Source organism: Falco naumanni, chromosome 7, assembly GCF_017639655.2.
Source record: "Falco naumanni isolate bFalNau1 chromosome 7, bFalNau1.pat, whole genome shotgun sequence".
Taxonomy (NCBI): domain Eukaryota; kingdom Metazoa; phylum Chordata; class Aves; order Falconiformes; family Falconidae; genus Falco; species Falco naumanni.
Window position 1 is genome coordinate 49,448,439 of NC_054060.1, and position 12,699 is coordinate 49,461,137.

General features: G+C 41.5%; 2 protein-coding genes across 4 annotated transcripts; one reads left to right on the plus strand and one right to left on the minus strand.

Annotated features, from left to right (window-relative positions):
• Positions 1–436: 436 nt before the first annotated feature.
• LRRC57 (leucine rich repeat containing 57) lies at positions 437–6,245 on the minus strand. Of its 2 annotated transcripts, none has more exons than XM_040601204.1 (6): positions 6,139–6,245; positions 5,251–5,428; positions 3,805–3,940; positions 2,512–2,780; positions 1,962–2,147; positions 437–1,364 (listed from the first exon to the last, which is right to left on the minus strand). In XM_040601204.1, the coding sequence occupies exons 2-6, from the start codon at positions 5,332–5,334 to the stop codon at positions 1,323–1,325; spliced, it is 717 nt and encodes a 238-aa protein (XP_040457138.1). In that variant the 5' UTR covers positions 5,335–5,428; positions 6,139–6,245; the 3' UTR covers positions 437–1,322. The 2 variants fall into 2 exon arrangements, with proteins under 2 accessions (XP_040457138.1, XP_040457139.1); XM_040601205.1 differs by lacking the exon at positions 6,139–6,245 and adding an exon at positions 5,796–6,100.
• Positions 6,246–6,253: 8 nt separating this feature from the next.
• On the plus strand, positions 6,254–11,026 carry HAUS2 (HAUS augmin like complex subunit 2). Of its 2 annotated transcripts, none has more exons than XM_040601202.1 (6): positions 6,254–6,530; positions 7,085–7,189; positions 8,531–8,600; positions 9,431–9,563; positions 10,218–10,326; positions 10,464–11,026. In XM_040601202.1, exons 1-6 carry the CDS (start codon positions 6,270–6,272, stop codon positions 10,605–10,607), a joined length of 822 nt encoding a protein of 273 aa, XP_040457136.1. In that variant the 5' UTR covers positions 6,254–6,269; the 3' UTR covers positions 10,608–11,026. The 2 variants fall into 2 exon arrangements, with proteins under 2 accessions (XP_040457136.1, XP_040457137.1); XM_040601203.1 differs by having other exon boundaries at positions 7,085–7,177.
• The last annotated feature ends 1,673 nt before the right edge of the window (positions 11,027–12,699 follow it).

Sequence of the window (12,699 nt, forward strand, 5' to 3'; positions counted from 1 at the left end):
GAAAAGATGGGCACAGAGGTCACTTCATTCTTCTTAACTGCAGATGGCATAAGAAGTTGAATACATTTAACGATTACAGCAGCAACTTTAAGTGGTGTGCTGTCCTTTCTTCTAACGTAGGAAAGCTTAAGTCTAGAACAGTAATTAACGTAAGAGTTTTATTAGGAATAGATGTCCATGCTTATCTTGCCAAAAAGTGTACTTAGTACAGCTCCTACTTCACTGTTTTTGAGTGTGCAGTACATACCAATAAAATTGCTACCAACATGTTGACACATTCATATCCTCTGCATTCCCAAAGCAGCTGAAGTATAGCTGTTAACAACAATGGATGGAACCAAGTACGTTAAGTAACAGCTTTCAGTGATGGCTTAGTACTACTTGTTGAAGTGAAAACAGCAGCAGTTACACCAAATAAACTGGAACTGATTTTTTAAAAATTATTTACTAAAATAAGTACATTTCCATTTTCAGTATAAGTTACACAATTGCATACATTTTTAGCTCTTTCTAGGTGCTTTTGGTAATAAGGCGGTAGCAGCAGGTTGATGACTAGAACTTTCAGCATTGTTCTGTACACAAGGATTCAGTGCAAGGATTTTCCAGCAGTATATATTTTTACTGAAAAATTTACATTTTTACATTGAAGATGAACCTCGTCTTTAATTTGATACAGCTCAAGCAGAAGTGGACTGTAGTGCAATTTTTGCTTATGGGAAAAGAAAGCCTGCACAGTGAAATATGAATGAATGATGCCCAAACCACGGTTTGTTTACCAGAAGCAGTTAATAAAACACTTAACTTAGCCACAACTATTTGTGCTTCATAAAAACCTTATATAGGTTATAAACTAAAACCTCATCTGTAAAAGTTCTCTGTAGAATAGTGCTTACTGCAAGACAAACAATGTTTCACATCTGCTTTGGTGGTAGAACTTCCACGTGTTATCATGGAAGAGTGTTTCCAGAAGAAATAATCCTCTTGCACATCAACAGCCAGCTTCCTGACAAAAGAGAACTAGCAACTTTGAAATGCTCATTCCCTTTTGCTGTGAAAGAACAAGCCCTGAAAAAGGAGAGCAAGTATTGTGTTAAAAGCTATAGCGGCTCAAAATTCAAAAACTGGACCCTGGGCAGGTTCATCAGTTCAATACCCATGTTCTCTAGTTCAAGTTGGTTTGACATGGCTTTAACAGACCATATCAGACTACTAAGGGAGGAGTGCTCTGATGATCTCCTTCATCAGTCATGGTTTAAGTCAGTGAAGCAGGTACTTCAGTCACTAACTCTTCTTACTGGGAATACACAGGGTCAGAATAACGATCATGCAAACTTCTTCTTTGTAGCTGTAAATCGTTCCATGTACTAAAAAAACCAAAAAAAAGTAAGATTCGGAAATTAATACAAGATTCATTACTATTGAAAGCAGCTAAGCTTCTGCTCTCAGACTCAAAAGCACTCTGCATATTTTCATTTCTCAGATATAACCATTAGAGCTTTACACTGAAAATTTCAAACAAAAAAAATCCAACCCCCAAATTTTCTGCCATTTGCTGTAATTCAGATTCATGTTTGAGAAAGAAAGTCCTTACAGTGCTCAACAGTCAAATCTCAAGTGTTAAGGATGAACTAACATTAAACAGTTAAGAATGCTGCATAATAGGAAGCATCCATTAATTTTTATCTGATCAAAGTGAAGACACACACTTGTTATCATTAGCTACCCTTCAAAAGATGCTGATGAAAGAACACTGATCCCAAATCCTATGAAAAAGTTAATCTTTGAAGAACTCTTGAAATTCTTCTCAGATGTTAGTTACAAATCCAGGAACAGTGACAACAGCGATAGACTGATCATGCTTTTATTCACTAGCATAAATACTTAGTATTCTGAGGAGGTACTGGCTTATGACGTCACCAGAAGCTTCTTTAAAAAAAAAACAAAACAAAAAAACCACAAACCTTGTCATAACCTTCCAGTTCTCTGAGTTTCTTGATTTCAAAAAGGTTGCCTTCTACTGCAAGCAGTGAGATCTGGGAATCACTGAGGATACTTTGAGGAAGCATACTGAGTTCTAGACAGTTTTCTTCTAAACGCAAGACTTTGAGGCGTGGACAGTGGGAAATCCGCACTGAGATCTGGGAAATCTGGTAGAAATTAAAAAACAAAATAATGGGATTAAAACTTTAGTGATCCGTGATTACTTGCAGTTGTTTCAGACTAATATTTTCTTCCATCATGACAGGTGAACTACATGTCTTTATCAGATTCCTACTGAAGAACTGTTCAACCAGTTTTCTGTATGACTAAATTGAGGATTTGTTAGTCAAATCAGGCAGTTGGATGTATCACTACATAAATTCTAGTTATGACCCCTCATTTATGTTACGTTTGGGAGATGGCTTTTAGCTACAAAGTTTTGATGGTCTCAGCTTACGTCCTGTGAATGTACTAAGTCCAAGATAAACCATGTCTTAAATCTACATGCCCATAATATGTCAGTTACCAGACCTGATTCTGATTCAGATTGAGTTCGATAGCCTGCAAATCTCCCACAGTGTCGGGCACATTTTGAATCTGATTTTTGGAAAGATCTACCACATCCAGGTGGCGAAGACCACAGAGTTGCACAGGCACAGCCCGAAGCTGGTTTCCAGAAAGGCCCAAGGTTTTGAGAGCCGAAAGTTGTCCAAACGCAGCTGGTAGCTGCCTCAAGTGATTGCCATTCAAGTGTAGTGTTTCCAGTTTTTTCAGTTTACATAGCTCCTCAGGTAAAGCAGCTAGAAATAAATGACATAACAAAGAGATGACCTAAACAAAGAGCAGTAAACATTCATACCCATTTAATTCAAATAAGCTTCTTCATGGCAAACGGTGCCATATTACAGTAATTTCTCACAGGATTCCTCCCCATTTTCCAATTAAGGCAAAGAACCCTGCACAGAAACTTAAGCCCACTGACAACACATGCTTTTTAACCATCTTTCATAAGTATCTTAAAAATCATATGCAGATAAGACAAACCTTCAAATCACAGGCTGAAAACACTACTCTCAGAGGATTTTAGCCTATCAGTTACGCTCCTTATTAACCACTTTGCCAATGTATTCTATGACATTTGAGGTACCACACAGTTCACAGCTTCAGGTCTACTGCAGCGCTTTAAAGGTATTACTCAACACACTCAAAAGTAAGTTCTCAGACAAAGCATATCATATCATACCAGCATATAAGCCTCACCAGATAAGCTCTGCTGGCATTTATTCACCCCTCATGCTACCTACACACATGTATAACCTGTAGCACTCCTGACTTGCACTACAGAGTCAAAGAGCTTTGCAAATTACTTTTCTTTTTCCAAAAAGGCAGATAATACATTCCACACAAAAAAAAGTTAAGTTCCTTAACCTCATCCTAACTTTTCCATGAAGTTTGATGTTCAACAGAAACTAACAACCATTGAATGGCTAGCACCAGTTTCTACAGATCATTTTCACTACCTGTTCTCTGTGCAAGTACTAAACCACCTGACATTGTTAAACCTTCAGATCAGACAAGTCATAGTGCAGAAGCATTATGGTTTTAAGTACTTACATGTCATTGTAAAACTGATAATACAACTAAGCTGGCAACTAGTTTTGAAGAATTTATGGGACTGTAAGTGAATTCCAAAGATTTCAGTTCAGGCAACTAAATTCCCTATTTACATCCCGTGAGAGTTAAATTGTTAAATTTAGTTTCTCTGATCAAAAAAGTCAGGTTATTAGTTTAAAAATCTGTGGAGGTATTAATTAGCAGGCATACTCAGTTTGTTGTTGTTTAGAACAAGGCTCTTCAAAAAGGAAAATTTTCCAATGAGTGGTGGCAAGAGCTCTATTTTGTTGTTTGACAAGTCTATTGTCCTTAAGTTGCTTGTTAGCTTCTGCAGATCCTCAGGAAACTACGGGGGAGAAGAAAGATACAGCATTTAAATAGTTGTATTTAATATTAATTAATTTTAAATACACTTATTATAAATATAAATAAAAATATTAAATACTTCAAATGTTGAAGTTACACACCTTAGAATTTTAATTGAAATTTGTATCACTATTACAAAGTCATATGTATCACAATGTCCAATCACCACAGTGTGCAACTAAGTTGGCAAATTTACTTAATACATATTTTTATAAATATTTATTCATCTGAAGAAGGGAAAAGGGATACAAGCTAGACAGTCCTAACATCTAGGAAGAACAGTTTTTAACCTAAAGAATTTAAATTAAAAAGGGTGAAGGAAGCACACCAAGACACAAGCTCATTTACGTTTTAGTCCTCTTGTATGTTTCTCTTATACTTGCCTTAATTTAAAAATATTCTACAGCTAGTTAACACATCTAGATTTTGGCAGATCAGGACTGGCAATTGTTTGTCTTACTTTCTAAATAATGATGTAAGGCATTTTTCTTATTCTTATTTACATCCTGTACTACTTTAATCTGCACTTGGCACTGAGCTAAAAAAAAAAGAAAGAAAAACCTGAAAATCGCACCAGTGAATCTCAGGCAACAGTGGTTTTGATTCTCCTTTGGTTTGGCACAAGAAAAGCAAAGTCAGAAGGTAGGATAGTGGAAGAAGACACTTTAGGAAAGTCTTGGAAAAATTACTGCAGTGTAGAGTTATTTTGGCTATGCTTTGAATTGTTACTCGACTTCTGGCCCCAGGACACTGTGTTTTTTCTGCAGTTCAGTCAAAGTCATGACAATTTCTGACTTAATAAACTTCAGGATGCTTACAGCCCAGTGAACAACCTGTACAGACTATTCATATGACTACAATTAAATACAGCGTACATATCTAGATGTGACAGATTGTGGAGTGTCTTTCTAGGTAACAATACGGTTATAAAATTTACATTTGTTCCCTCAAATTTATTTTAAAAAATATTTTTATTCTTTTATTAATATATTTATATATTATTTTAAAAAGCAAAACATCATAACTAGTACTTCTTGAACACACATGCATTCTAAAAGCATAAGCTCATAAGCATACAGGTGCTCTGACAGATAAATCCTCAATCAGAAGCAAGTGCAAGGAAAAATCTGCTCTATGAAAAGGAAAAAAACCTTCTTGAAATAGTATTTTCCATCACTATTTATGAGAAATACATGCATGCAATGCACTGTGACACTGAGGCGGGAAACTTCTCTCCAGGAGCACCAGTCAGGCACAGAAACAGCCACATTTCCCCTATGGTTACATTACCTCTGTAAGTCCCTTTCCTGTTAGCTGAAACACGCCGGTTTTCTGTGCTGTCTCCAGGTGGGCTTTTAATGCGCTATTGCCCATCCTAACAGTTCTCTGCAGGCGTACAGAGTTTGAGTGACAGCCTCTGCCAGTTCCTCTCAGTTATTCTGCACTAGAGAACTGCAATCCAAAGTCTCTGTGATAAAGCAAATGTAAAATGTCTTTTTACATACACCATCTTCAATGCTACATGTATTTCAACACGCTGAACCGTTCCACTGCTGCGTTTTCATGTCCCTCTAACTAAAACCTAGAACTTAAAAGATTTATCTAGTTTAAGGTGCCTTAATGAAGGCAGCTTGAATACTGAAATGACGCGACAAATAGAGTTAAGACTAAGCGGAAGACCTGCACGCTTTCCGCATTTTGCCTCTTGCAGGGCCCAGCGGCGCAAGGCGATCCCCCGCGGAGGCTGGCCGTGGTTGTGATGGCATCCACCGGCACCCACCCGCTGTCAGTGCCAGGGGGTTATTTGCTTTTTTGGAAACATCTGTTCCACTTACGGACTTGGCTCCTCTGCGGCGACTCTAAATGCCGACGTACGACACCCACGTCGCGCAGCCCCAGCGGGGTCTAATCCCCAGCACCGGCTCAGCCGCGCCCCAGGCCGAAGGAGCCGCGCCAGGGTTGCAGCCGGGCGGGGGGCGCAGAGCCCAGCGCAACCGGGACCGGCTGCCCGAGGGAGGAGGCGCCCCGCGCCGCGACGGCTGGGAGCGGCTCAGCGGGGCCCTCGGCAAGCGGCGCAGCCAGCAACGGCCGCCGCGGGCCCCGGGCCCCCGCCTCGGTCTCGCCCCGACCGCCCCGGCCCCCGCCCGGCGCCGCCGCCCCCCCCGCGGCCCAACCCACCTGCACCGGCGCCCACACTCCGCGGCGGCGCAGCCCCCCGCGCTCCGCCCCCGCCCTTCGAGCACCGACCGCACTTAGGGGCTGCCCCGGAACCGGACGCCGGTCGCTTCCCTTGGCCCGTCACACCCAACATGGCGGCCACCCGCATACGGCGGCCGCCGCGCTCCGCCAGGGCCTCCGAGATGCTGGGCAGGGCCAAGCACCACCCCCTCGGCTCGACGGCCGTAGCGGCGGGCCCCGTGCGGAGGACGCCCCGGGGGGCGCCGCAGTGGATGCTGTGGCGAGGCGTGCCGAGCGACGCGGCGGCCGCCTGCCGCCCCTGGAAGGGCGAGCACCCCACGGCGGCGGCCGCCCTGCTGGCGCGGTGCCTGGCGGCGGGCGTCGTGAGCCAGGTAGCGGCCCGGGGGGCTGGAGCGGTTGCGAAGGCCGGGGGCGGCGGGTGAGGTCGCGAGGTTCGGAGGAGCCGCGGCTGAGGCGCTGCAGGGCGGCCCCCGCTCCCGCCCGTGCCCGACGCCCCCCGGCGCGGCCTGCGGGCCCGCACACCTGGGTGCGCGCCGGGGCTGCGTGGCTGGGGGTGCCGCCGCGTTACCGCTGCCGAGCCGCGCTGCGGGTGTGTAAGTGTGTGCGCGTTAACTTGAAAGGGAGAGAAATCTTTCCCGCTGCGGTGGGGCTGTCAGGCTTCTGGGCGGCGCTCCCGAGCGGCCGTGGCCCCGCCTGGCGCTGCGGCGGGAGGGGCTTTGTTTACCACGGCCCGTTTTTCTCCACGTTCCTGTTCGTTTTCCCCAGGCGGTACGTGTATTCTGTCAGTTGATCAGGTGAAATTTGCTGTCTGGCGTAGTGTGAGAAATTAACAGTAACTTTAGACTATTAAAAGCCAGTCTTGAGAATTTGCCTGGCATGACCTGGCTGCTGACTGTGTTTTTTCCCCGTTGTTTTCCTTTCACAGGAGACATTGGATTTAACCTGTAGAAAAACCCCTTGCTTCGTGAAATTATCAGAGATGGAAAAAATGGCAGACATTCAAGCTGAAATCGATGAGGTACAGCCGGAGGTACACTGTTGTCAGTGCACACTCAGCGCTTCAATACTTAGAGATAATACATGGCACCGATGATGTATCGGACTGCCATGTGCTATTGTTTCATGTTTTGGGTTTTTTTTCACAGTTCAGTGGTGTAACTGTGGTTGGCACTTTTCCTCCCTGGTGGACTGAGTTGTCATAAAAATACCCCAGAATTATGAAACAAAAGTTTTTGGTGTAACTGGAAAGAGGCAGCAGCCTGCATCTGTGACTGAAGTGTTACCTGAAGTCTTCTGAGGAAACTGAAGAACAAATAAGAATTGGTAGTTGACTTGAATTCCCAAAGACGAGTTTGTTTATAGACAGTGTGACCATTTTGTTGGCTAGCAAGGGGTAACCTCAGTCTTTTCCTACTGACTGAATTGGCTATTGGCTTGTATTTTGTGATAATGCGTTCTGAGGATTTTCTGGCTGGTACAAAAACTTGTGCTTATTAAGTTGTGCAGTGTGGGCTTCAGCAGTTACAAAGGCTTACTGCAAAGCAGTGTTAAAAATTCATCATTTGCGTTTTTGGAGGATGAGTTAAACAGCTGCCATCATCCTGTATTGATGGGCAGAAGGAATGAGCAGTTTTGAGGTCCCAGTAAGGTGGCTACTCATTCTCCCTTGCTGAAGGATTTCACATACGAAGTACTCTGACAGATGTTCAATATGCTATGAGTGAAGCAGGCTTACTTTTGTCCTTTCCTCACTGATCAAGAAAAGCAACGCAACAGTTCTCTGTGTGTCCCGAGAGACTTGATATGTGATCCTCTTCTGTATTTTCCTCAGTCTTCTCTTGTCTAGCCAAAAGTACCACAAATTCTTTCAGCCACAAGAAGGTATCTGCTGCTCTTGTGCTGATTTATCATTGGAAAGACTTAAAGGTAGGAGTTTCACCTGAAGGTGCTTTTCCTACCATTAAAACAACCCAATGCACCATAAACCAGTCTTTGCCAGAAGGAGGAAGTTTGAGGCTGTGAAAAGCTTGTTAGTAGAACATAGACTATGAAACTGCTTTGTAGGAGATGTAAGTTTCTGTGTTTTATGAATTAGTTGCAGGATCTGTCTTTTCCAGCACAAATTCCCAATAAATCACCAAATTGTTTTTTGTTGTTTTTAACAGTCTTTTCCTATTGACCAAAAAAGCCTCACCAAATAATAAAACCCTCCAGAGAGCATGGTAACATGCTTTCATGCAAATGATCCCTCCTTCACATGCGCCTTGTCCCCCATGCTTCCGCTTTCTCCCTTTCTACTTCCTCCCCCACGCCTAAAAAGTCAACAGTATCTGGATAAATGCATTTTCATTTGATGTTACTATTGTTGTAGAAGAAACTGAAAATTGAAATTCTGCAGTTGGAGAAGGAGACAGCAGACATTGCTCACCATTTTTACTTAGGTAAGTGCAGTTTTTCCTTAGAAAAACCAAGAGTGTTAAGTGACTTCATCAGCATATTAAGGTTTTATCTGACTGTGTGACACTTCCAGAAGTTATTGCAGCTGTCTCCACTGAACAGCTTGTTAGAGATGGCAGGTGTTTTATCAGCCCCTAAGAAATGTTTCCATACTATCTGAACTTTCATCCTCTGCTGTCTGAATAGCAGCTCTGTGGGTAACTCATTCCCCACAAAAGGGGGTGTGTGTGTGGTCAGTTTCCCAGGGTCAGTGCAGCATCAGGAGTTCAGAGATCATCAGTAACCTGACTTGCTTCCCTTGCCCTGTGTGCTAGTTTGCTGCTTTTCCATGAACTTGATGTTTTTTTGCTGCATCTGTATGCCCCTAAAATCTCTTGGGTTTTTATTGTAGTATTGTAGGAGCAATGTATTAACTTCTTTATTATTTGGCACTTTTCCAACTATGATTTGACGGATGCTTGAAAACATTCTAGCTTACTACTGCTGTGTTAGGCTAGTGAAGTATATTGTAACGCTTTAGTGTCATAGTATAGTTTTAAGAAGTTGGTTTCATCTCAAAGACAGTTAAAACTATAGATAATGTAAAACAATCAACAAAGCTGTATCTTTAAAAAGTAGATATTATGACTTTGAGGTGCATGCTGATACTAAGTTCTATATAATCCCAACAAAAATAATTCTGATAAATGTTATCTTTCTCAAATGTAACCTGTCCAGTGCAATAGATCAGACGACTTCTCAGTCTTTCTCCAGAAGAAATTTTGCTCTTGTTTTAGCAGGACAATGAGTTCAACTTTGCAATTTTATTTTACAGGCAAAAAATGTGAGATTTTGCAAGATATGAACAGACACTTGGAAGCCGTACTGAAGAACAAGAAATGTCTTAGAAAGAGGCTGATAAAGCCCAAATGTCAAGACAGCCTGCCTATTGAGGCTACTTTCCACAAGTAGGCACATAGAAAATAATAGTTCTTTGTTTGCATGAGTCCAAATTAATGTGAACTAATAGGCATAAGAATTGCATGCTTGCATTCACTTTTCCATTTATAGGAATTGTAGTAAAAGGTAGCACAACCTCAGCTAAAAGTTAGTAATTAATTGCTAAATTCTTAGAAAGGTGGTGATACATATTTTCATGAAAAATTGCTTAGGTTATTGGTCTTGTATTCTGAAGATTACAGAACAATTTGTGATGTGTTGTTTTGAATAGGTGTCTTGATGCTTGATTTCGTTATGCTTCTGCATAGGTAGGAATTCTTACTGAAGCATTTGCCATCTTCCTTCCACTGTCACTTGCTCAGAATAAGTGTGTCAATGATTCCCAGGCATGCATAGTACAAGTTTGAAAAATAGAATCCTTCTTATTGTCTAAAAATCCAGTCCAGTTACTGAAGAAATGCATATTAACTTCTGTAATTCCTGCCCTACTTGTTGCCGGGAGTCATAAAAGTGTAATTGCCGAGAAATTATTAGATGGTTAGGAACCTGTATAAAACTAGAGGACTAAGACCACCCATGGGGGGGGCGGGGAAACAAGAGCTTGGAAGTATTGAATCCTCGTTTTGCACAACTTTTGAGTAGGGTGCTCATTCTTATTACAGATACATAGTAGAGTTGTTGGCTGAGGCTGTGACTTTCATTGAGAAGCTTGAAAGCCATTTGCAGGCTTTAAGAAGCATCCCTCGGATACCGAACATCATGAGGGATATGGTGAGTAGCAGAAGACCTGAGCCTTCTGTCTCCTCCAGCATTAAGAATTCAATGCTGTTTGGTTGTATACGTTGTTTTTATGTCCTGCTAGATTGACAGGATGTATAGAGATGAACTCTAGCTCTTTTCTGCTTCAGGACACTGCCTGGACAAAAACAGAGCTGCTTGTGATGGAGTTAGAGGATCTGACAAAGCAAATACTGAAATGGAGAGAACTGCAAAAAGAAGTATATTCTGACAGCATCTGCAATACTGCTGAATTGGACTTTGGCTTATCTTGAACCTAACAAAAAATTTTCATTAGATGGGCTGGCTTTTCAAAGAACTACCTCCTTACTGTCTGTGAAACCCACAACAAATTTGTGCTTTAATACAACAGGGCCTTTGTAGGTAGCTATATTTCTATTCTTCTGTAACAGTTCTTCAATGACTTTTTTTGGGGGGGAAAAAAGGAGGGGGGGGGCGGGGCGGGCAATGAACAGTAGCTCATAGGAAGGCAGACTACCGAGAAGACTGTGATGGAGTTCCTTTTTGAAATAGTTGGACAATACTCCCTTGGAGGCTATTTCTTCAATGGAAATTTGTTTTGATATTTCTTATGCACTTGCTATAGTGTCTGTATTAGTTTTTATAAATGTCTTGATAATACGCTGTATTTTGTATGTCACTGTAAAACTTCAATGAAAGCACTAGATTTCAAGAGCTGTTTCTTGCTTTTTGTTTTGTTTTAAAATCCTATAATTAAAAGAACAGTGCAAAGTCTTAGATCACTGCTTATGCTTCCATAGGAGTTCCAACCAAGAAACCAAAGTTTTAAGTTAGTTTTTATAGCTATGATGTGGTTTTGTGGGAAAGCAGGGAATAGGCTCTGCGATATATGGCAGGTCTACTGATCTGCAAACTACGCTTCTGTGACAGGACAAATATATTCTTCAGTTTCTCCTTTTCTGTTGCTTGCCCCATTTTCTATGCCCCATCTACAGTAAGACTCTTGTGACACGATTACAACTGGCAATTTAGTAAAAGCATCGATTGTTCCAGTTTGCAACCTAAGCAACTTTTATGTCGTGAGATTTGCTGGTAAAATGTCATTGGCAATACATCTGTAAACCAGGATAGTTGGTTGTCTTTGAAGGATGTCCAGTTTTGTATTCGGGATATAAAACAAACTGGAAGCAATGCCGATGTATGCCTTTCTACTGATTGTTTGTTAGCTGAATTCTTTGTATATCCAACCTGTTGATTTCTGTTTCTGAAAATGAGACCTTTATTTTTTTGAAAGTAACCACTAGATGGCTCGGTACTACACAATTTCACTGTAGTTACTTGATTCTACTTTTAAGGAGGAATCTTTGGTTCTCTGAGCACACTGTGATCTGAGTTTACTTGTGATCAGTCTACTCTGTATCTGAAATATTCTGAGAATGCCTATTTAATCCTTGTAAACCACACCATTCTGCTGAGTGTGGTGACAAGGTGTATAGCTTAACAATTCTCTAGTAAACTATGTAAGTGTAGCTCATATTCCTTTCTGCGGCTGTTGAGGAAAGTTAAGAGGATAGTAATCATTTGAATTCAGTCAAGCAGAATGTCAGTAGATAGAATCTGAGAATAGAACTGACAATTGAGTCCCATAAACTTTAATGGGATCTTTGTGAGAACACTTGCTATGTATCACTGCAACATTTGAGTCCAAAATCCCATGTTACTGTTGTTTCAGATGTGGAAACTAAGGCCTCCCACACAATTGCAGAGGAGCTGGCATTTTTACTGAAAATACTTTGCATGTGAAATGGGAAGAAACAGCATCCAGACTTCTGGAATCATTGTCCTGTGTATCTATCACAGGCTTAACCTCTCTCTGATTGCGTTACAGTGATGGTTTAGGTGGGGCAAATTAATGCTTCCAGAGGTTGGATGAAAACATTTCCAGTTAGTTTGGTCATTATAATTCCTTGGAGTGAGGACAAATGTGGTTTTGCCGTTCCCAAAGAGTCAAGCATATTTTCTTCTTTTATGGTATCTTACTAGACAGTTGACAATGGGCATGATAGAGTTTAGCCAATACTCTTTGTGAGTGCTGTACCAATTGATTCTTCAGTATGATTAAGGGGATAAGTCTATTGAAGTTAGCAGTGATTCACAGCTTGTAGATACTTACTTTAGTGTCTCTGTGGTGGCTCATGAAATGGGAGAAGTGTTGAGTCTAAAGGATCCATCCCATATTTCGGTCTGGAAGGTTTCTGTATTGTGTCTTTTTCATTTAGACTTGTTTCTGGAGCATAAGGCAAATAGTCTCATGAGGAGAACTGTACTTAAAGCACAAATAAATAGTACAGTTAAAAGGCCATTTAAACAGAAGTTGTTAAAATG